The 21,641-nt window shown below is 40.1% G+C and overlaps 1 protein-coding gene across 3 annotated transcripts in view; it reads left to right on the top strand.

The window, feature by feature from the left end:
* NR6A1 (nuclear receptor subfamily 6 group A member 1) overlaps positions 1–21,641 on the top strand; it is a 176,310-nt gene that overhangs the window by 100,804 nt on the left and 53,865 nt on the right. The window contains exon 1 of one of the 3 annotated variants that reach the window (XM_059657989.1): positions 20,141–20,292. The exons of the other annotated variants lie outside the window; for them this stretch is intronic. Coding sequence (XP_059513972.1) covers positions 20,277–20,292 — 16 coding nt within the window. The 5' untranslated portion in view covers positions 20,141–20,276. Of the gene's footprint in view, positions 1–20,140; positions 20,293–21,641 lie in introns of those variants that run through there. 3 annotated transcript variants of the gene reach the window in all.

Here is a 21,641-nt window from a genome sequence, read left to right as displayed (position 1 = left end):
TAAGGGTCCCCACTGTGGGGGTCTTGACCAGCCTGCAAACAGCCATCAGCCCCTCACCCCGGCTGGCCAGGCACCCCAGTGGGGACCCCCACCCTGATCCGGGACACCCTTCAGGGCAAACCAGCTGGCCCCCACCCATGCATCAGGCCTCTATCCTACATAATAAAAGGGTAATATGCAAATTGACCCTAACAGGAGAATGACTGGGAATGACTGGTAACTATGACACACACTGACCATCAGGGGGCAGACGCTCAATGCAGGAGCTGCCCCCTGGTGGTCAGTGCGCTCCCACAGGGGGAGCTCTGCTCAGCCACAAGCCAGGCTGATGGCTGCCAGTACAGTGGTGGTGGTGGTGGGAGCCTCTCCCGCCTCCTCAGCAGCGCTAAGGATGTCCGACTGCAGCTTAGGTCTGCTCCCCCCTGGCAAGTGGACATCCTCCGAGGCCTCCCGGGCTGCCAGATGGATGTCTGACTGCCAGCTTAGGCCCAATCCCCCCCAGGGAGGAGGCCTAAGCCAGCAGGTGGTCATCCCCCAAGGGGTCCCAGACTGTGAGAGGGCACAGGCCAGGCTTAGGGACCCCCCAAGTACACAAATTTTTGTGCACCAGGCCTCTAGTATAATTTATAAATCAGGATCTGTCATGTAAAAAGAGCTCTGGAGATAAACCTCTGTGACATTTTTGTTCCTTAATTATTAGATCATAAGATGATCACTGTGAAATCTAAACAAAACAAGATTCTAGATGTATTAATGTATTAGTCGGAATTCTCCAGAGAAACAGAACCAATGTGTGTGTGGGTGTTTGTGTAGATGTAGATATGCACCCCTATGTTCATAGCAGCACAATTCACCATAGCTAAGATTTGGAAACAGCCTAAGTGCCCATCAGCAGATGAGTGGATTAGAAAACTGTGGTACATATACACAATGGAATACTATGCTGCGGTAAAAAAAAAAAGGAACTCTTGCCTTTTGCAACAGCATGGATGGAACTGGAGAGCATTATGCTAAGTGAAATAAGCCAGTCAGAGAAAGATAAATACCACATGATCTCACTCATTTGTGGATTATAGAGAACAACATAGACTGATGAAAAGGGACAGACCCAAAGACTGAGAAACAGCGATCAGGCTATCAATCCCCAGAAGGAAAGTAGGGGAGGGTGGGGGTAAGGGGAAGAGATCAACCGAAGGACTTGTATACATGTATATAAGCCAAACCAATGGACATGGACAACGGGGGGATGGGAGCATGAGTTTGTGTGTGGGGGGGAGGTTGGGGGTTAATGGGGAGGATGAGGACACATTTGTAATACCTTAACTAATAAAAAAAAAAAAGAAATTTTTAAATATATATATATTTTTTTAATTGATTTTTTTACAGAGAGTAAGGGGGAGAGATAGAGAGTTAAAAACATCGATGAGAGAGAAACATCAATCAGCTGCCTCCTGCATACCCCCTACTGGGGATGTACCTGCAACCAAGGTACATGCCCTTGACCAGAATTGAACCTGGGACCCTTCAGTCTGCAGGCCGACACTCTATTCACTGAGCCAAACTGGTTAGGGTGTAGATAAGAAATTTTTATAAGGAAATGACTCACATGATTATGGAAGTTGGCAAGTCCAGAATCTTCAGGGTGGACTAGCAGGCTGAAGACCCTAGAGAGCTGATATTTCAGTTCATGTCCAATCGCCATCCTCTGGAGAATTCTCTCTTGCTCAGGGAAGGCCAATCTTTATGTTCTATTCAGGCCTTCCACTGATTACATGAGGCCCACCCACATTATGGGGAGCAATCTGCTTTACTCAAAGTCCACCAATGTAGATGTTAATCTCATCCAAAAACATTTTCACAGAAACACTCAGAATAATGTTTGACCAAATATCTGGTCACCTAATGACCAGCCAGATTGGCACATAAAACTACACTGGGTTAAATGAAGGACACAAGACTTAGAGATTCTTATTAATATTGGTCATCATTTTGTTCCTCTTAATAACATGACTGCAGCTCTTTCAAAGTATTTTCACATACATTATCTCAGTTGATTACAGCAGCTCTTGTGAGGTTATCACAGTGGAGGTGTAACCCCATTTATTTGAAGAGAGTTCTAAGACTGAGACAGATTAGGAGACTGGCTCAAGGCCTCACAGCTAGTGAGTAGCAGAGCTACAATTTACCGAGATTCTGGAACTTTGAATCCAGGCATTTCCCCCTTGGCCATTCTCTTTGTGTCAGCTGGGAAATTTGGGAAATGGTTTTGAGAGCCTTGTGGCTTTTCTTCTTATAATTAATATCTTACTCTTCCTGGAACCATTTTGTGATAGAAAGTTAACAAAATATATATTGGCAGAACTTAAACATCTTTTCAGATGACTCTAATGATGCCCTGAGGAGAGAGGGAGGGAAGGAGGGAGGGAGGGAGGAAGGAAGGAAGGAAGGAAGGAAGGAAGGAAGGAAGGAAGGAAGGAAGGAAGGAAGGAAGGAAGGAAGGAAGGAAGGAAGGAAGGAGAAAGAGGGAAGGGAAGAGGGTGGGGGAGAAAGAAAGAGAGGAAGGGGGAGAGAAGTTGGGAGGGAGGTTGGTAGCAATAAAAAGAGTAATGTCAGAAAGTAATTAGAGCAGGACAAATGGATTGTGCTGCCATATTCAAGCCTGTTATTTCTGTAGGCAATGAGGAGGAAGGGCACTAATGCAATGTGACGGATCTGGAGCAAAACCCAGGGCACTGCGCAGACTGCAGGGACTCAACCAGTGGCAACTCTCAAATCCCAGGGTTTGACTGAACACTATTTGATATCTCAAAGAGTTGTTTCATGTTGTTCGAATAAACTATTGTGTCAGAGGACCTACTTCCTTGATTCCAGCTTTTGGAAAACTGCTTCATGGTCCTCTGCAGGTAGTCAGTGTGTTCTAGGATAACTCCCATCCCAGCATTCTTTCCCTTCACATCCCCAGGCTGGGCAGGGCCATGATGCCAACAGGGATTCAGAAGAGAAGATAACTAATATAAAACTTATTATTCAGAAAGAGAATGAAATAAAGAATTCTTATCAACTTTCAACTTGGTATTAGAAAATTGACCAAGAGAAAGGTAGAAGGCAATACTTTCACCTGTCTGAGAACGGGATGCTTTGATTTGTTAGCCTAGCTAACCTGTGACTGTGGTCCCAGTTTCCTTAACTGTCACAGCCCTCAAGAAAAAAAGAACGTTCATCATTTACCTGGAAATAAGTCTTCACAAGTAGTTTGACTCTCTTCCCTGTAAGTCACTGTACCTTTGAGTTGTCTTATTGTTTGCTGCCACCACTACAGCATGGTAGTTAAGAGCTTGTGCTTTAGTACTGACATTCTTAGATTCGTATTCTAGCTCTGCCCTTTATGCTGTTTGACCTTGGGCAACTTACCTAACCTCTCTGAGCCTCAGTTTATCATTAAAATGAGGGTAAAAAGCTTACTTCTAGACTTCTTATGAGATTTTGGTAAGATAATACACATAAACCCATTTGGCACTGCTGCCAGGCACGAAGTAAAGGCCCAGTAAGGGTAGAAGTGTGGGGTGGAGAGGCTTAAGTTGTCTACCAAACAGCCTCAGTGGGGAGTTATACTTCTATTCTTCAAAACTCTGGTCTAAGCAGAGATAAGTGGTTTATCCCTCACGACCCTAACTTACAGCTGAGGTATGGCTAGAATTATAAAACCAGACTTTTAAAATGGAATACTCAGGGATAAGAAGGGGAAATTTAGGCAAATACTATAATTCTAAAAAGTGAACTCACAAGGTGTAGACCAGGGGTCCTCAAACTTTTTAAACAGGGGGCCAGTTCACTGTCCCTCAGACCATTGGAGGGCCGGACTATAGTTTAAAAAAAAAGCTATGAACAAATTCCTATGCACACTGCACATATCTTATTTTGAAGTAAAAAAAACAAAACGGGAACAAATACAATATTTGTATTTGCATGTGGCCCACGGGCCGTAGTTTGAGGACCCCTGGTGTAGACTATAGCTCTTGGTCACCTGAAGGAAAGCGCCTTTCCTTCCTAGCTCTTGGCTTGCCTGAGTTGCTGCCCACCACCCTGAAACCCTCTGACAATTTAGAACTCACCAAAGATAAATAAAATTGTGTGTTTTTTAATTATTATCATTGGCTTTAGAGAGAGAGGAAAGGAGGAGACAGGGGAAGAAACAGATGTGAGAGAGAAACATGGACCCATTGTCTCCGGGTCCGAACCTGCAACGTGGGCATGTGCCCTGAATCGGTGACCACTCTGCGCACGGGACGACGCTCAACCGAGTTACGCTAGCGAGGGCGAATTTTGGCACATTTTTCTGCCACATTGATTGAGTTAGTTGTATTTTGGAGCAGCGCTTTGGTTGCTTTACTTGCAAGTAGTGGCTACAGTCTAGTTATTATATAACTTTGAGCATCATTTTTATTCTCTTCAGAGGGCATGATCCTTACTCTGTCTACTTCACATGATGCTCATGAGGGTCAAATAGGGTAATGCAAGTGATAGTTCTTTTCTGAAGGCAAAGCATTATATGAGCATAAAATAATGCATGGTTAATAAACATCTTTTTCCCAACCTTTTTTTTTTTACAGATTCACTGAGGCATATTTTACTTATCATATAATTCACTCTGCACAATTCAGTGATGTTTAGTAAATTTATCCAAATTGTATAACCATCACCATAAATCAATTTTAGAACATTTTCATCATCCTGGTAAAATCCCTTGTCCCTTTACTGTTAATCCTATTCCAACTTCTACTCCAAGCAATCCTTAACCTACTGTCTCCATGGATTTGCCTTTTCTGGACATTTCATATACATGGAATCAAACAATATGTGTTCTTTGTGTCTTGTTTCTTTCATTTGGCATAATGGTTTTGAGGTTCGTCTCTGTCATAGCATAGATGAATAGTTGTTGTTTCTTTCTATTGCTGAATAGTATTCCATTGTATGAATATACTATACATTTTGTCTGTTCACCAGTTGATGGACAAGATAGGTGTTATTAGGAGTAATGCTGCTATGAACATTCACATACAAGCCTTTGTGTGGACATATGTTTTCATCTTTTTAGTATAAAAGATATATATTTTAACTATACAAGTAGTACATGCTTGTTCTGAAAGTTTCTTTTTATATACAAGTATAAAATTTGTAAATCAGTCACCTCCTTAATGACACTTCCCACAGATGGTGATGATAATAATAATGGTTACCATCATCTTCTGCATGGTCTGAGCATTGGCTGTATGCCACTCACTGTGTTACCATATATCTAGGGCAGCAATTCAATCCATTTATATATATGAATATATGAATGAAATAATCATTTGAAGTTGATACAGTTTTTCCCCATTTTATGGGGAAACTGAAATTTGAGGATTAAATATAAAGTTACACTTCTAGTAAGTGGTATAGCCATTATTTTTATGGTTACATTGAATGATTAGGCCAGGATTTGTTTAATTCATCTTTTGTTAGTGGACATTAGGTTGCTTTTATTTGTTCTCTGTTATGAACCTGGCTGCAGCAAGTGTACTTGTATAATAATTTGCTTGCTTCTGGCATTACTTTTACAGCATAAAATCCTAGAAGTGGAATTTCTATGTGAGAGGATTTGTACATTTTGGTGCTCTTAAACACCCCCTCCCCGCAACGTTCCCCCCACCCCCCCCCCCACACACACTGAAAAGTGGTAAATAAATACTAGTAATACCACTCCCTCAGATTTCTTCACCCCTGCAATCAGGATATAAGAAAGCATATTTTTCCACCCTCATCAATGCTGCATTATCTCTGATGAGGACTCTAATATCAATCATATAAATGTTCCAGAGAGGGGTAGTAGTGAGTTGCTTACCAGTGGTTTCCAGCCTTTTGACAGGTAAGGGTTTAGCATTTATCTAGGTTCTCAAGAGCTGCAGTATTGGAGTAGCCCAAGCTGTAGTGCAGATTAATTTAAGATGATTGAACTTGGTTGATGATCTAAAATGAACACTGAGACATTTCAGCTACAGTTGCTTCTTTCTTTCTTTCTTTCTTTCTTTCTTTCTTTCTTTCTTTCTTTCTTTCTTTCTTTCTTTCTTTCTTTCTTTCCTTCCTTCCTTCCTTCCTTCCTTCCTTCCTTCCTTCCTTCCTTCCTTCCTTCCTTTATTGGCCTATACCCTAACTCTCTGGTCCCCTGGTTATCTTTTGCCTCATTTCTGCCTACAGTATCTCTGCTTTGTGGCTAACTCAGTTTAAAGTGAAGTCAAGAAGAGGGGAAATGAGAACTTGGACATCTGTGATAGCTAAGTGTGCCTACTCTTTCCAATCCTTTCCTTCAACAAAAACAGCCAAAGTGAGGCCAAAACCCTAATGCTTTCCTTTTTTTAGTTACCCCCAGGGCGTGAGACTCCAGTCATCTCTGTTACTAGCAGGATATAGCATTGTATACTAGTACACCTGTTTAAGGGCAAGTAAATTTTTTATCATGATGCCAGTAAAAGAATCAAGGACACAAGAATATTTGATGTTGCTAATTTTTAGTTATGGGTGATCCCTAGTTGTCCTGCTTGAGCCAGGGCCTACCATACCTTCCAGATCTTGAGAGCCCTGGTTAGCACTGCCCAATGAGGATTTTTTGCCTTTGTCTTCTGACCATCCCTTTCTACTTTCCATGCTTGGAATCTTCATCATAAGGCCTTGGTCTGGTGGACGCTGCCCTCTGCTGGTGGACTGTAGGACAGCCACCACAGTTGGGCATGGGTCTGATCCCTAAGGGAACTGACTGACACGGATATATGGAGCCAGTCATAAAGCTTTCCATAGTCTCCAACTTCATGAACCAATCCTAAGACATCTTGCTATGAAAATAATTCTGCTGGCATTAGAAAATATACAAATACTGAGACTTTCATTATAACATTATCTATAGTGCCAAAATAATAAAACCTAGGTTTCTAGCACTTGGCCTTGTGCTTACAGCTGCTAAAATTTGCTATGCAAAAGACAACATGGAAGGATGAAAAGATCACAAAACAAAACCCAGGCAGAATATAGCAATTGCAGTCATGGGAGATATCTCTTATGGCTATTCTGGCATCCTCAAAACTAGTTGTCAAAGCTGGGATGATTTCCTTTGATACTTCATTGTATTGTTGGTAAAATAGTATATCCATACATTTCTTTAGTGTTGTTTATATTCTGTCTTTTCTCCTGAAACAACTGTGACACTTGAGTGGCCTGCTACAAATATTTCTGTGATGAGTGGTCCTCCTTCAGACCTGATTTCCTAGGACAGTAAGATGATGTCTTAGGTAACAACAGGCTAAAACGGGCACCCCAACTCTGACAGGAACTTCCTAAGCAGTCTCTTCACTTGAGGTTTCTCTTATAATAAAAGAGACCAGGTAGAATATAGACATTACTTTATGTGATTTGACAAGGATCTGACTTCCCTCCCTGTGTGAGTCTGCACTTCAAATGATGCCCAGTGGAATAGGTTATCTGATATTTCTGAGAATTTTCTTGTTGTAAAGAGCCTTGAGGAGGGAGAGGAGCCTTTTGCAAAATGGAAACTTCTGTTTTCTAATACGAAATACCACATTATACATTTGGGTGGGAATAATACCAGCTAAGTATTGACTCATATGTCTGGATCCTTTTCATTTAACAGGTAAATTACTTAGTTTTCAGTAGGGCCAGGGCTAGGGTGAGGCAAATGAGATACCCAAAGTGCAGAGTCACTCTTGGGGTCATATAAGTACTGGATCACCCTGTTTCTCAAACAGTCCCTGTGTTAGGCCCTGTACTCAACGCTGAGGAAAACATTCCTGGTGTGATAGGATAGATTGTTCATTATCCTTTCTCAGACTAAGCCTGGGCCTAGAGCAGTGGTTCTCAACCTTCTGGCACTTTAAATACAGTTCCTCATATTGTGACCCAACCATAAAATTATTTTCGTTGCTACTTCATAACTGTAATGTTGCTACTGTTATGAATCGTAATGTAAATATCTGATACACAGATGGTCTTAGACGACCCCTGTGAAAGGATGTTCGACCCCCAAAGGGGTCGCGACCCACAGGTTGAGAACCGCTGGCATAGAGCCTAGGGGCTCTGGGCTCTAGAAGTGGCTGCCTGGTTGAGCAGGTTTGGTCAGCCACTTGGCTTTCAGCTGTGGGCTTAGCACAAGAGGGAGTAGCCCTCTAATGAGTTAATCCTTGAAGTGTGTTTTGCACTTGAGATCTAAAAATTACTGCCAAAATGTGCTATCTACTTACCTGAAGATGACCCCCTACCCCAAGGATGTACTTTGCTGCCCCTTATTCCATTTTCATAAGGGTCTTAACACCAGAAGAAATGCCTGCATTGCTGTGCTGGAGATTCTGTCCAAATTGTTTGGGGGATGGTCAGGGAAGGCCCTTGCAGGTGACTAGGAATGCATTGCCTGCCTGTTACTACAGCCTGACATCACTTTAGGCACGTAGCAATGGAGAGAAGGGACTGGCTGAATGATTGGCTGACTAAAATCTAGAATGAGTCTTTTTTTTTTTTTTTATTGCTTAAAGTATTACAAAGGGTATTACATATGTATCCATTTTATCCCCCCGCCCTAGACAGTCCCCTAGCCTCCCCTATCACCCAGTGTCTTATGTCCATTGGTTATGCTTATATGCATGCATACAAGTCCTTTAGTTGATCTCTTACCCCCCTACCTCCTGCCCCCCAACCCTCCCCGGCCTTACCGCTGCAGTTTGACAATCTGTTTGAGGCAGCTCTGCCTCTGTATCTATTATTGTTCAAAAGTTTATAATGGTCTCTATTGTCCATGAATGAGTGAGATCATGTGGTATTTTTCCTTCATTGACTGGCTTATTTCACTTAGCATAATGCTCTCCAGTTCCATCCATGACGTTGCAAATGGTAAGAGTTCCTTCCTTTTTAGAGCAGCATAGTATTCCATCGTGTAGATGTACCACAGTTTTCTAATCCATTCATCTACTGATGGGCACTTAGGCTGTTTCCAGATCTTAGCTATGGTGAATTGTGCTGCTATGAACATAGGGGTGCATATATCCTTTCTGATTGGTGTTTCTGGTTTCTTGGGATATATTCCTAGAAGTGGGATCACAGGGTCAAATGGGAGTTCCATTTTCAGTTTTTTAAGGAAACTCCATACTGTCTTCCATAGTGGCTGCACCAGTCTGCATTCCCACCAGCAGTGCACAAGTGTTCCTTTTTCTCCACATCCTCTCCAGCACTTGTCGTTTGTTGATTTGTTGATGATAGCCAGTCTGACAGGTGTGAGATGGTACCTCATTGCTGTTTTGATTTGCATCTCTCGGATGATTAGTGACTTTGAGCATGTTTTCATATGTCTCTTGGCTTTCTGAATGTCCTCTTTTGAAAGGTGTCTATTTAGGTCCTTTGCCCATTTTTTGATTGGATTGTTTATCTTCCTTTTGTTAAGTTGTATGAGTTCCCTATAAATTTTGGAGATTAGGCCCTTATCAGATATGTCATTGGCAAATATGTTTTCCCACGCAGTGGGTTTTCTCGTTGTTTTGTTGATGGTTTCTTTTGCTGTGCAGAAGCTTTTTATTTTGAAGTAGTCCCATTTGTTCATTTTTTCTTTAGTTTCAAGTGCCCTAGGAGCTGTATCAGTGAAGAAATTGCTTCGGCATATGTCTGAGATTTTCTTGCCTTTGGATTCTTCTAGAATTTTTATGGTATCCTGTCGTACATTTAAGTCCTTTATCCATTTTGAGTTTATTTTTGTGTATGGTGTAAGTTGGTGATCTAGTTTCATTTTCTTGCATATATCTGTCCAATTTTCCCAACACCATTTATTGAAGAGACTATCTTGGCTGCATTGTATGTTCTTGCCTCCTTTGTCAAATATTAATTGAGCATATTGGTTCGGGCCGATTTCTGGGCTCTCTATTCTATTCCATTGATCTATATGCCTATTCTTGTGCCAGTACCAGGCAGTTTTGAGAACAGTGGCTTTGTAATACAACTTGATATCTGGTATTGAGATCCCACCTACTTTGTTCTTTTTCAGGATTGCTGCAGCTATTCGGGGTCTTCTTTTATTCCAGATGAATTTTTGGAAAGTTCGTTCTAGATCTCTGAAGTATGCTGTTGGTATTTTAATGGGAAGTGCGTTGAATTTATAGATTGCTTTGGGTAGTATGGACATTTTAATGATGTTGATTCTACCAATCCATGAACACGGTATGTTCTTCCATCTGTTTATGTCTTCCTCTATGTCTTTTTTCAATGTCCTGTAGTTTTCTGAGTAGAGGTCTTTTACCTCTTTAGTTAAGTTTATTCCTAGGTAGCTTAATTTTTTTGGTGCAATGGTAAACGGGATTGTTTTTATAATCTCTCTTTCTGAAAGTTCACTATTGGTGTATAGAAATGCCTCAGATTTCTTGGGGTTAATTTTGTATCCTGCTACCTTGCCAAATTCATGTATTAAGTCTAGTAGCTTTTTGATGGAATCTCTAGGGTTTTGTATGTATAATATCATGTCGTCTGCAAATAAGGACAGTTTTACTTCCTCTTTTCCAATTTGGATGCCTTTTATTTCTTCTTCTTGCCGAATTGCAATGGCTAACACTTCCAGTACTATGTTGAACAGGAGTGGTGAGAGGGGGCATCCCTGTCTTGTTCCTGTTCTTAGGGGAAATGGTGTTAGTTTTTGTCCGTTGAGTATGATGTTGGCTGTGGGCCTGTCATATATGGCTTTTATTATGTTGAGGTATGATCCTTCTACTCCCACCTTGCTGAGAGTTTTTATCAAAAATGGGTGTTGAATTTTGTCAAATGCTTTTTCTGCATCAATTGATATGACCATGTGGTTTTTTTCTTTCAATTTGTTTATGTGATGTATCACGTTTATTGATTTGCGGATATTGTACCATCCTTGCATCCCTGGGATAAATTAGAATGAGTCTTGCTAAGTGACCAGGTACAGTCTAAAAGTCTGGTGTCTTATCTCTTAATCATTTTCCCACTTCTCTAGTTTTCCTATATTAACGAACATTTGAGTTTCTTCCAGCTTTTAAAAATTGTAACATGTTTTAGTGACTGTCTTTATACATATATCTTTGTGAACATGTGTTAGTATTTCTGTAAGAAAGAGTAGTAAAAGTGGGGTCCTTGGGTCAAAGAGTGGAGAGTTTAAATGTTGATAGACACTGTAAGCTGTATTCAAGTTGTATATCAACCACCAACATTGTATAAGCATACCCATTTTCTCAAACCTCTCTAACACTGAAATATTCTCAGCTTTCTAAATTTTTTGCCAATTAGTTGGATGATAAATGGTGTATAATCATGAAGTCATCTTTACTTGGTCATATTCTTTGCTCATTGAGTTTGGTTGTCTTTTTGGATTTATAGGATTTCTTTATGCTTATAAATATTAATGGGTATGTTAGAGAGAGAGAGAGAGAGAGAGAGAGAGAGAGAGAGAGAGAGAAGGTGTCTTTGCCTTTCAGAAGTTAGACATTTATATAAATGCAGATGTGATAATCTTTTCCTTAATGATGTCTGAGTTTTATGTTATGCATAGAAAGACTTTTCCTTCCCCAATAGTAAAATATATATTCCTCTATGTTTTTATTCCAGTACTTTTCCAGTTCATTTTATTTTGTGTATGTGATTACTTCATGACATTTATATTTTATGAGCTGTCAGCACATTTTATAGCCAAAGAAAAAAGAATAAGTTTTTTTTAAAGCTTTTTCTTTTTCTTTTTTACTATATTTTATTGATTTTTACAGAGAGTAAGGGAGAGGGATAGAGAGCCAGAAACATCGATGAGAGAGAAACATAGATCAGCTGCCTCCTGCACACCCCCCACTGGGGATGTGCCCGCAACCAAGGCACATGCCCTTGACCAGAATCGAACACAGGACCCTTGAGTCCGCAGGCTGACGCTCTATCCACTGAGCCAAACCGGTTCTAGCAAGAATAAGTTTTTAATTCAGAAAAAAAAAACCCAAAAAACTAAAGCAGTATGCCCTTTAGGTGATGATTACTTTGGATTATAAACTTGGGACCAGACTGCCCTTCTTCTCTCTTTTCTGTCTTAATTGTATTTGTCCTTTTCTTAACTATGTGTTTTTTTTTAATATATTTTTATTGACTTCAGATAGGAAGGGAGAGGGAGAGATAGAAACATCAGTGATGAGAGAGAACCATTTATCAGCTGCCTCATGCACGCCCCCCACTGGAGATTGAACCCACAACCCGGTCATGTGCCCTTGACTGGAATTGAACCCGGGATTCTTCAGTCCGTAGGCCAACGCTCTATCCACTGAGCCAAACCCGCTAGGGCTTAATTATGGTTTTTAAAAAGTACCTGTTATTTTTACTAAAAATAATAACTATATGGCACCTCTGTTTATAAAAATGTTCCCACACATTCTGATTTGTTCCTCAGAATACTCCTGAGTTAGGACAGTAAGAGTAATTATCCTCATTTACAGGTGAAAAATTAAAGATTATTTAAGTAATAAGTGACAGGGGTTTTCTGACTTAAGTTATTCTAGCTACAGCTCTTTTTAGGTATCTAAATTCCAAGAACATTTGAATATTGACTATAATCAGTCTTCTATTCATCTCTTTAAAAAAGGTTTATGGTTCAGTATTTGCTTACAAGGTTTTGTGTGCTCTGGGGGAAAACCTTTAGGTCAGGGAAGAACTGGAGATTTTGGGGAAGATGTAATGTCTGAATTAGCTGAGAATTAAATAATTCATGGAAACTAGCCAGGCAGAAGGAGCAGTGCATGCAAAAGCACATTTGGAAACTTCAAATAGCACTGTTTGTTGAGAGCACTGGGACTAGGAGAAAGGAGAATGGAGAGGTTGGCAAGCGGCTCAATCAGGAAGGCCTTTGCAATCTTGGGAAGGTGCTTTATTCCTTCCTGACAGATTTTAAAGTGTCAAGGTTTTATTTGAGTTTTAGAAAGTAGCCAGAGTGGAGAATGGATTTGTGGGTATGTATTTGGGGGTGCCAGTGCGGGGGGGGGGGAGGGGAGGTGCAGGGGAGGACTAGACATATAGAAAAAAACAGTAACTAACAAGACAGACCTTTAAGGAAGCTCTTGAAATAAGCCAGATGAGAAATAATGGTGGCTGAGAATAGGACAGTAGAGATGAAAATAAGTGAGTTCAAGAAGATTTGTTTATTTTATTTTATGTTATTAGATTTTATATATACATCAAAGTACATAAAGTAGTATAATGAACCCATGTACCCAGTCTCAGTAACCATCATCCAGTGGCTAATTCTGTCTTACTAATTTCCACCCACTTCTTCCCCTTCCATGTTATTTTGAAACAAATTTCGGGTATCATCATTTCATCCATTCATATTCCAGTGTGTATCTCTAAAATACTTTTTTAATCTGTAGATTTCTCCTTCATCTTTTTTATTCCCTTCTAATTTAATTTAAGAGATTAGGTGATTTATCTTGTTGAATTTACCAGATTTTGCTGATTTCATCCTTGTGATGTAGGTGAATGTGTTCCTCTGAACTCTGAGTTCTTTTATTTTAGTTGTTGGATCTACAGGCCTGATCACCTTCAGGTTAAACTTTTTTGGCAAGACTGCTTTATGTGGGTGTTGTTATTCCATCAGAAGATAGGTACTGTTGTGTTCTCTCTTTCTATGTTAGTGGTTGATGACCAATATCTAGGATCTATTACTTCACAGTAATATTCTAATTCTAGTTATTTCTTATTCATCTGTTACCTTGAATAAAGAGAAAATTTTCCATTGCTGTTTATTACTCTGGTATATTTAATCTAGAAATGCAGAATACATACTTGATTCTTTCTCTTTATTTAAAATTTTCCAAAATGCTGTGTTGGATCCCTAGCATCCTTCAGTGGTGAGAAATTAATTTTTTTAGAGTTATTATTAACTCCTGGATTTAGACATTTGTATTTCAGTTCATTGTAATTGTTTTAAGGATACTCAAATTATCCCATCTGTGGTGAGAGAATGACTGATTGGACAGCTTTTGAGGGGATAGAAAAGATAGGAATAATGAGAGGTTGAATGTAGGTCAGAAAGGAGTAAAGACATTGGTGGAATATAATAAACAACATAAACTGATGAACAAAAACAGAACCAGAGTCATAGAAGCATTGAATAGACTGTCCAACCTATGAGGGAAGGCGGGGACTGAGGGGGTAAGAGATCAACCAAAGGACTTGTAAGCATGCATATGGGCACTATAACCAATGGACACAGATGGCGGGGGGGGGGGGGGGAGGTCAATGGGGGAAAAAGGAGACTTATGTAATACATTAAACAATAACGGACTTAAATAAAAAAAACTTGTTTAAAAAGGAAGGAGTGAAGAGAAAAGTCCCCGATTTTTGGCTTAGGTGTTTGAGGCTGTCACTGAAACAGGGAGCCTAGAGAGAGGAGCGGGTTTTAAAGGGAGGACATGTCTGGATATGTCTCAGGTGCTTAGATCCATTCTAGATGGAGATGCCCAGAAGGTAGCTAGATATCAAGATGTGAGGCTCAGGGGAGCAATTCATGACTCTAGGGCCCAGGATAGGGTCCTGTTACTATGTGTGGTTGACTCAGATTGGGTTTATGTGTGTTACATTTTATTTGATTAAAATCAATCCCTTTGCCAACTGAATCCACGTTCTACCTACCCCAAAGTAAGATTATTAAGCACGTTAGGCGTAATTGTGCCTATATTTAGAGAGTCAGGTTCAATTACTAGTAGAGTAGGAAGGACAGGGTTGGTTGCAGGTAGGATTGCTACTTGGCTGGTTTATAACCGGTCTTGTTGGTTTTCAGATTTATTAAACCCAAACCCTCAATTAGAGGAGAGCTCTGTGTATGTGTGGGATTTATAGAGTTGGAATTGAGGCTGTGTGAACTGGTTTTGGCTTTGCAGGAATGGCCCAGAGCAATCTTTTTGTGAATATCAGTATTTCTTAAAGATATCCTTTCCCTCCCCCACGATCCTGCTCTCTGAAGCAACTCCCTTCCTTTCTTTCCTTTTCTAGTCAACAAATATTCATTGTGTCACATATTGTGGATACAGTGATGAACAGGATAGGGGGCAAAGTCCCTGTCTTCATGTAGCTCGGAAACTAGTGTGAGATATATATGTTAAATACGTTAATCAAAAGACTACCAGCAATATATGATTGCACACTAATACAGGAACTCGGAAAATAGGACACATTGGTAAAAAATCATTTAGTACCAGTGCTGGACCTTCATTATTGGAAGATTCAGTGACAGGTAGGCTTACAAATCGGAAAATATATATAAAACAAAGGGCCTGACATATAAAGGACTCTGAGTGGAGTTAGTATGGGGCGGGGGGGGGGGGGGGAGACTCCTCTGAAGTAAGATGAAAGAGTTAGAAAATGTGAAAATGAAGTATATTATGAATGTGCCATTAAGTTTAATGAAATAACTGCACACCAGCCATTCCCCCCCGCCCCCACATACACGCACACAACACACACACTGAGAGCTTTCTAATTGCTTTAGCATATTATGAGTGCCTACTATAACCTAAACCTAAGGCTGGACCCTGGGACTACCAAGGCTTGACTCTTCGGGGTGTATTCAGATTAATAAAGAAGATAGAACTATAAAATAAAATACTAAGTAATATGTATTGTCATGGTATGTTTTAGGGATCCAAGCAGAATAGAAAAAGGATGTGATTTGACTGTCTGATTGGGGAGCTGAGAGGTTAGTTAGAGCCTTAGAATACCTCACAGTGGAGTCTTAGAATACCTCTTACTTTGGGTTAGATTAGAACCTCAATTATTTAAACTGAGTCCAGAAAGATGAGTGAGTGGTCGTGGATGCTATACGAAAATAGTGAGAAGAGTTATCCAGGCAAATGAATACTTATACTGCAGGTGAGTCGGTATGGCTCCAGTGATGAGTGCTTTTATGGGAGTGGTGGTAAATGAAGCTGGAGAGATCAGCAGGCGCTGGATGGTAAGGGCCTTGGGGTATGGACCTTTATATTATAGATGCCTGGGAGCCATTGACTAGGTATAGTGAGATCATGCCACAGTTATTCAAGGTTTTTATCTTGTAGGCGTTACTTGTAGGTAGAAGCCTCTTTCTGTGTCACCTGACTCTCCCTCCCCCTCCCCCCTCCTGCCCCCAAGTCAGGCAGATGGGTAGATAGGCAAATGAAACAACTTACGAAGTCAGCAATGAGGCCAGGGTTTATCTGGAAAATACTGGACTTCAAGTGGTCTTCCTTTTTAGGGGCACCAAAGGAGAAAGGCTTTCTGTCCATTTGCCCTGGCCTCAAGTCTTGCTTTTACTACTTGGAGACTGTGTGTGTGTGTGTGTGTGTGTGTGTGTGTGTGTGTGTGTGTGTGTGTGTGTGTGTATTTTTACTTTATTTGCTCATGTTGCTTAACAGCAGCTTGAGATGTTGCTATACTCAGAGTTATAACATTTATTTGCATTAATCTCTGGGCTGATCCAGGTCTTAATTGTGAAGGTGAACAGGCAGGAATGCCATATTGTGATGAGTAAGTCCAACTTGTTCAGACCTCTCAGGACATATGTTGTTTGCATTTATGTTTGTATACTATATATCTGTTTTTTTTTTCTTTTAATTCAAAAGGGACTGACATAACCGGTTCTTGAGTGTGATACTTTAAAAACTCAAGCACAAAATCTTAACTGGAAACTTTATGTTTAAAAAATTTTTTTAAATATGTTTGTATTGATTTTAGAGAGAGAGAGGAAATGAAAGGGAGAGAGAGAAACATTGATGAATGAGAACCATCTATCTGTTGCCTCCTGCACGGCCCCTATGGGGATCAAGCCTGCAACCCGGGCATGTGCCCTGACTAGGAATCAAACCAGTGACCTCTCAGTGCATAGGACAATGCTCAGCCAACTGAGCTACACCAGCTAGGGCTGGAGATTCTGCTCAAATGTACTGCCCTCTCTGTGGCACTCCACTCCAGGCTAATGAATTGTCTCTTCATCTGTTTCCCTAACACTTAGTACTTACCTCTGTTACAGTGCTCATAAGATCATATTGCCATTTATTTGTTTAGTGTATTTGTACTACAAGTGGATTAGTATAGAATGGTGGAAAATAAGGCTGGAGAGATACCAGATAATTAGCACCTCTAGGGCAAGGGTGACATAAACGTCATTTCTGTCACTTCAGACAGCATAGTTCCTAGCTCATAGGAGGTACTCAGCAAATGTTTGTAGAATTGTATTAAATAAAAACACCCTAACTTCTGGAATATTGTTAGTTTAAAATTCTTAGTTGTTTTTAGTTTACTGAACTATGAATTCTTGAATTTCCAACTACAGGAATAGAAGGCAAAACTGGAAATTATCTGAGTATGTTCTTTGTTGCTTCTGTTCTTTTTCTGCATTTAGATGGTTTGCTTGTTAGTTCATAGTATAGACTTCATTTGGCTGTGTTTTATTATTCCTATTTGGTCTAATTAAACTCTTTTCCTTGCCATAGGATCTGACAGGTAAGAACCAGAGGCCTTGGGCTCTTTTGTGTGTGTGTGTGTGGTTTGCAAGGTTAAAAAGAATTTAAAACCTTTTCTGTGTATTTCTGAATTTCTAAAATGGATAGTTCCCTCCATCAGAATGATCATGTAGCTTTCGCTTTACATCAGATTTTCATTGAAACTTCTTAGAAACAAGTAAGGTTGAAGTGATTCCAGTGATTGTGTGGCCACTAGAATTGCTATCTTTTGTTTTACATTGAAGGATTAAGCATATTACATTTTGATACCCGGCCCCCCCTTTTAGCTTCAAAATCTGCAGTCTTCTTTGAAAGCTGCTGTTTGAATAAACAAACAGATGAGAAATGATCTTGAATGGTAGCATCTAAAAAGAGGCTCTTTTTTTCTGTCCCAGATATGTGATATAGCGGAAGAAATGAGAGGGTAGGGTATTTTGTTTTCTTCTCAGTTGGTCTGGTAACTCCTGCCTCTTCCTTTTTGGGGCCTTAGTTTCCCCATCTTTAAAATAAAAGTGGAAATAGTTTCTTACAAGGTTAACTTAGGTTCCGCCATTCACAACTTGAACTAAAATTTTGAATTCTATTAGATATGCAGTATGCAAATGCTGCAGATGTTGGATGCAGAATTTTGTTCATCTACTTTTCTCTACATTACAAAATTAATATTAGCAAGTAGAAAATGTACTGATTTCTTATTTCTTATTAGACCTACCCTTAAAAATCAAGGACTCTGGCCTTGGGGCCCAGTAACTGGATTGGAGCGTAGTCCCAAAGCCCCAAGGTTGCAGGTTAGATCCCCATTTAGGGCACACTCAAGAGTCAATCAATGAATGCATAGATGAGTGGAATAGCAAAGTCAAGCTCTCTCCCCTTCCTCCTTCCCTCCTTCCCCCTCCCCCCCCTTTTCTCTCCCCCACTTCTCTCTCTCTCTAAAAAAAAAATAATAATAATAAAATAAATCAAGGACTCTGCTTCTGTCTTGATACTAGGAGCCAGACTAATAGCTTCCCATTTCATCTTTTCCTCCAAAGAGTGGTGCCATAAAGCAAAGAGGCTTATTACTACACTTCTGTGTGCAGGAGCTGAGTTCAGGTAAATCTGTATCCTTCAGAGAAACAGAGAGCTGCCTTTGAATGGGTATTCCCAGTTGAATAGCTTTTTGCTGATGGACCTTCCCCTTGTTCAGCCTTTCCCCCTCATTCTATTTATAGAGATACATTAAGTTCCACAGGGATTGAGAAGAAAATATTAATCTCTTAACTGGATAGGAGAGGGGGTAGGAAAACTGGCTGATGTGTTGGTGTTTGGGATGAGGTGTGTGGTAGCAGTGGCAGAACATTTATTTTTAGGCAGATAAATTATAGCCTTTTCTCCTCTAATCATTGGTCACTTTGTTTTGGGGACCTATGCTGTAAGTTGACCCTAATGCTCTCTATTGGTTGGGAAAGCCTTCTAGTAAACAGTGGTAGCAATATTTGCCATTTAATTATATGGCTGCCAAGTGACAGATTCCACTCCCCCCAAGCAGGGTCTCCTTTTTTTCTGGAACACTGCTGTAAAATGTGCCTGGCTTTTAAGTTATTCCCAAGGCAGGGGTGCAAGGGAGATTTCATAGGATGAAACCCTGTGCATTTAAAAAGCACTTATACCTAGGAATCAGTCTCTGGGCCATCCCACCTACCCAGTGGAACTTGCCCTCTTATTGGGTTCTGATATCTGAATGGATAACTGGATGTTTGGCGTCCTGTGTTGATAGCATCTGACTCACATCTGCCAGCCTCTGCAGCTTTGTGTCAGGGTTTGAAAGGTGTAACGCACAGCGGGCATGACGCACTCTGCCACATATAGCTGGTACCGCTCACAAAGCAGGGAGACATAGCTTAACAATTGCTTAAGATCGTCAGAGTTTTAAAGGAATGAAGCAGGAAGCTTACTTAAAGATTTAAGAATTTGGCTGGGGGCAGGGGATGGAATTTCTAACCTTTGCTTTCTAAAAGGATTTTGCAGACCTAGTTTCCTTTCTCCACATTTTCAGGCCAGTGTGTATAACCAGAGCATGGAAATTAAGGACCAGAGTTAAAGTGAACCCAGCAAATAACTCAGAGCTTCGCATTGTAATTTTCTCAGAAAAATCTGCCTTGTCATTGTTTATTATAATGACAAAAGGCAGGGAATCCCACTCCCCTCTCTCCCCTCCCCCAAACACATGCATAACATGGAGTTTTTGTTTGTCTTTTCCTTGGGCCAAAGGTTTCAAGTCTACATTTTCTAGTTCAGTATAGGATAGTTCTTGAAAGAAAGAAGGGGAGGGGGGGAAATCCACATATTAGAACTTTTAAAAATTAAATGAAAACTAGGTCTTTCTAAAATGTTCTCTTTTAATTTTAGAATCTCAGCTTAAAGAACATCAGAGTAGTATTTCCCATGGAATGTTTCCATTACAGTTTTCAGAGAGACATGCTAGGCAGTATTGTTAACTAAATAAAATAAGTCTATCAGTTCCACTTAGATAACCTTTGGTAATAAACGAACTCCGTACACGTTGTGACCTTAGCGCCTGAACTTTCTAATCACATGACCGGCTTGTAAACTGACCTGTGAGGATGACTGTCGTAGTGCCTGCTAAGAGAGAAATTGGCTAAGTGTCGGAAGGGTGGTTATCAAGCTGGACTTGTCCTGTAATCTGTTTCTTCATGGCTGCAATAGAACTTCTCAACAAACTGCAAGAAGCATGAAATGGAGACATGGGAAGGTAAGGGAACTGACTGTTTAAGACTGGGACCAAATCTAAGGTTCAGAAATTCTTTGAAGGTTTAAAGCAAATAGTAGCTTTGAGGGAGGAGGGAGGCAATCCACTCCTCTTTTGTGTTTTGGCAGAATTCAGCCAGCAAGTTTTCATGTATATAGTAACTGGCTGTAAATGTTTGGAATAGAAAAAATAGAGGGAAACTGTACTGAATTGATTGTTGTGGTTGATGTTTTTAAGAGAGAAAGCAGGAAAAAAGGAAAAACAATTTAAATTTTATAGTGACTTGAAAAAAATTTTAAACTTCATTTTACATTACAGTTCTTAAGTTTACATTTTTAAAAATTATTCTATTTACCTTTTGACAGAATTTGTTTATATTTTAAATTTCTTAATCCCGTTCATCCTGTCTGCCAGCGCCTTATTTAGTACTGTTAATTATAGGTAGAATTGGGATCATGAGGCTGTTGATAAGGCAACCACATTCACTTTAGGTAACTTAGATACTTTGCAGTTTGAGCATAAGACTAAGACACTGCTAATTTCTTTTTAAGTGGGTTGTTTTTAAAAGGGTTAATATTCTCTCTCTCTCATTAATAGCCTCTAGTTTGTGTTGCAGTTCATATATTTGGAGATAGGCTCCTACTTTCATTCGAGTGCCCCACACCTTTATTATTTGGGCCAGAAGGACATACACAGCTAAAGAAACATCTAAAAGATGAATTTTAGTATTAAAGATGTGCTGTATTTGTTTGCTTTGTTTTAAAGTATGGAGTCTAAGAGCTTGCCAAGAGTTTGGTTTCTTACAGGCAAGCACTGCTGAGCTATAGCCAGGAGAGTGTCAGATTCCTTGAGGTAGCTGGTTAATTTCTAGGGCATTAACCTATGAAATAGCTCATCCGGGAAAGCTTCCCAGCCCCTTGCAGCATAGCTAACATCTGCCATACGCAGGCAGCTTTGCAGTTTCATTCTCACTCTGAGATGCACGAACTAGGGAAGTGAGACGGGACTCCCTCTCATAGCATTCTTATTTATAGTAATACTCCCTTATATGTTTTTATATACCAGAATTACTTGATTGGTTTCTGTTGTAAATTAGTAGAAACAACAAAGTTTGTAAGAAAGTATCAATTACATGCAAGACCTGTTATTTTTTTTGCTCTTGAACAGCTTCTCTCCTTCCCCCAATTCACACAGAAATGCTTTATTAAACTATTTTGGATATACTAGCTTTTTCAGAAGGGAGTAGTTTAAGAAGTAAGATTTGCCCTGGATCCATTGGAATAGGAGTTTAAGGGTAGTCAGAGATACCAGAGCATCAGGGATAGGAGTTTGGATAGGATAGCTCTGGGGGA

Source organism: Myotis daubentonii, chromosome 11 (genome assembly GCF_963259705.1).
Source record: "Myotis daubentonii chromosome 11, mMyoDau2.1, whole genome shotgun sequence".
Lineage (NCBI taxonomy): Eukaryota > Metazoa > Chordata > Mammalia > Chiroptera > Vespertilionidae > Myotis > Myotis daubentonii.
The sequence above is the reverse complement of the archived record's forward strand: the minus strand, read 5'-3'. Positions and strand labels throughout refer to the sequence as shown.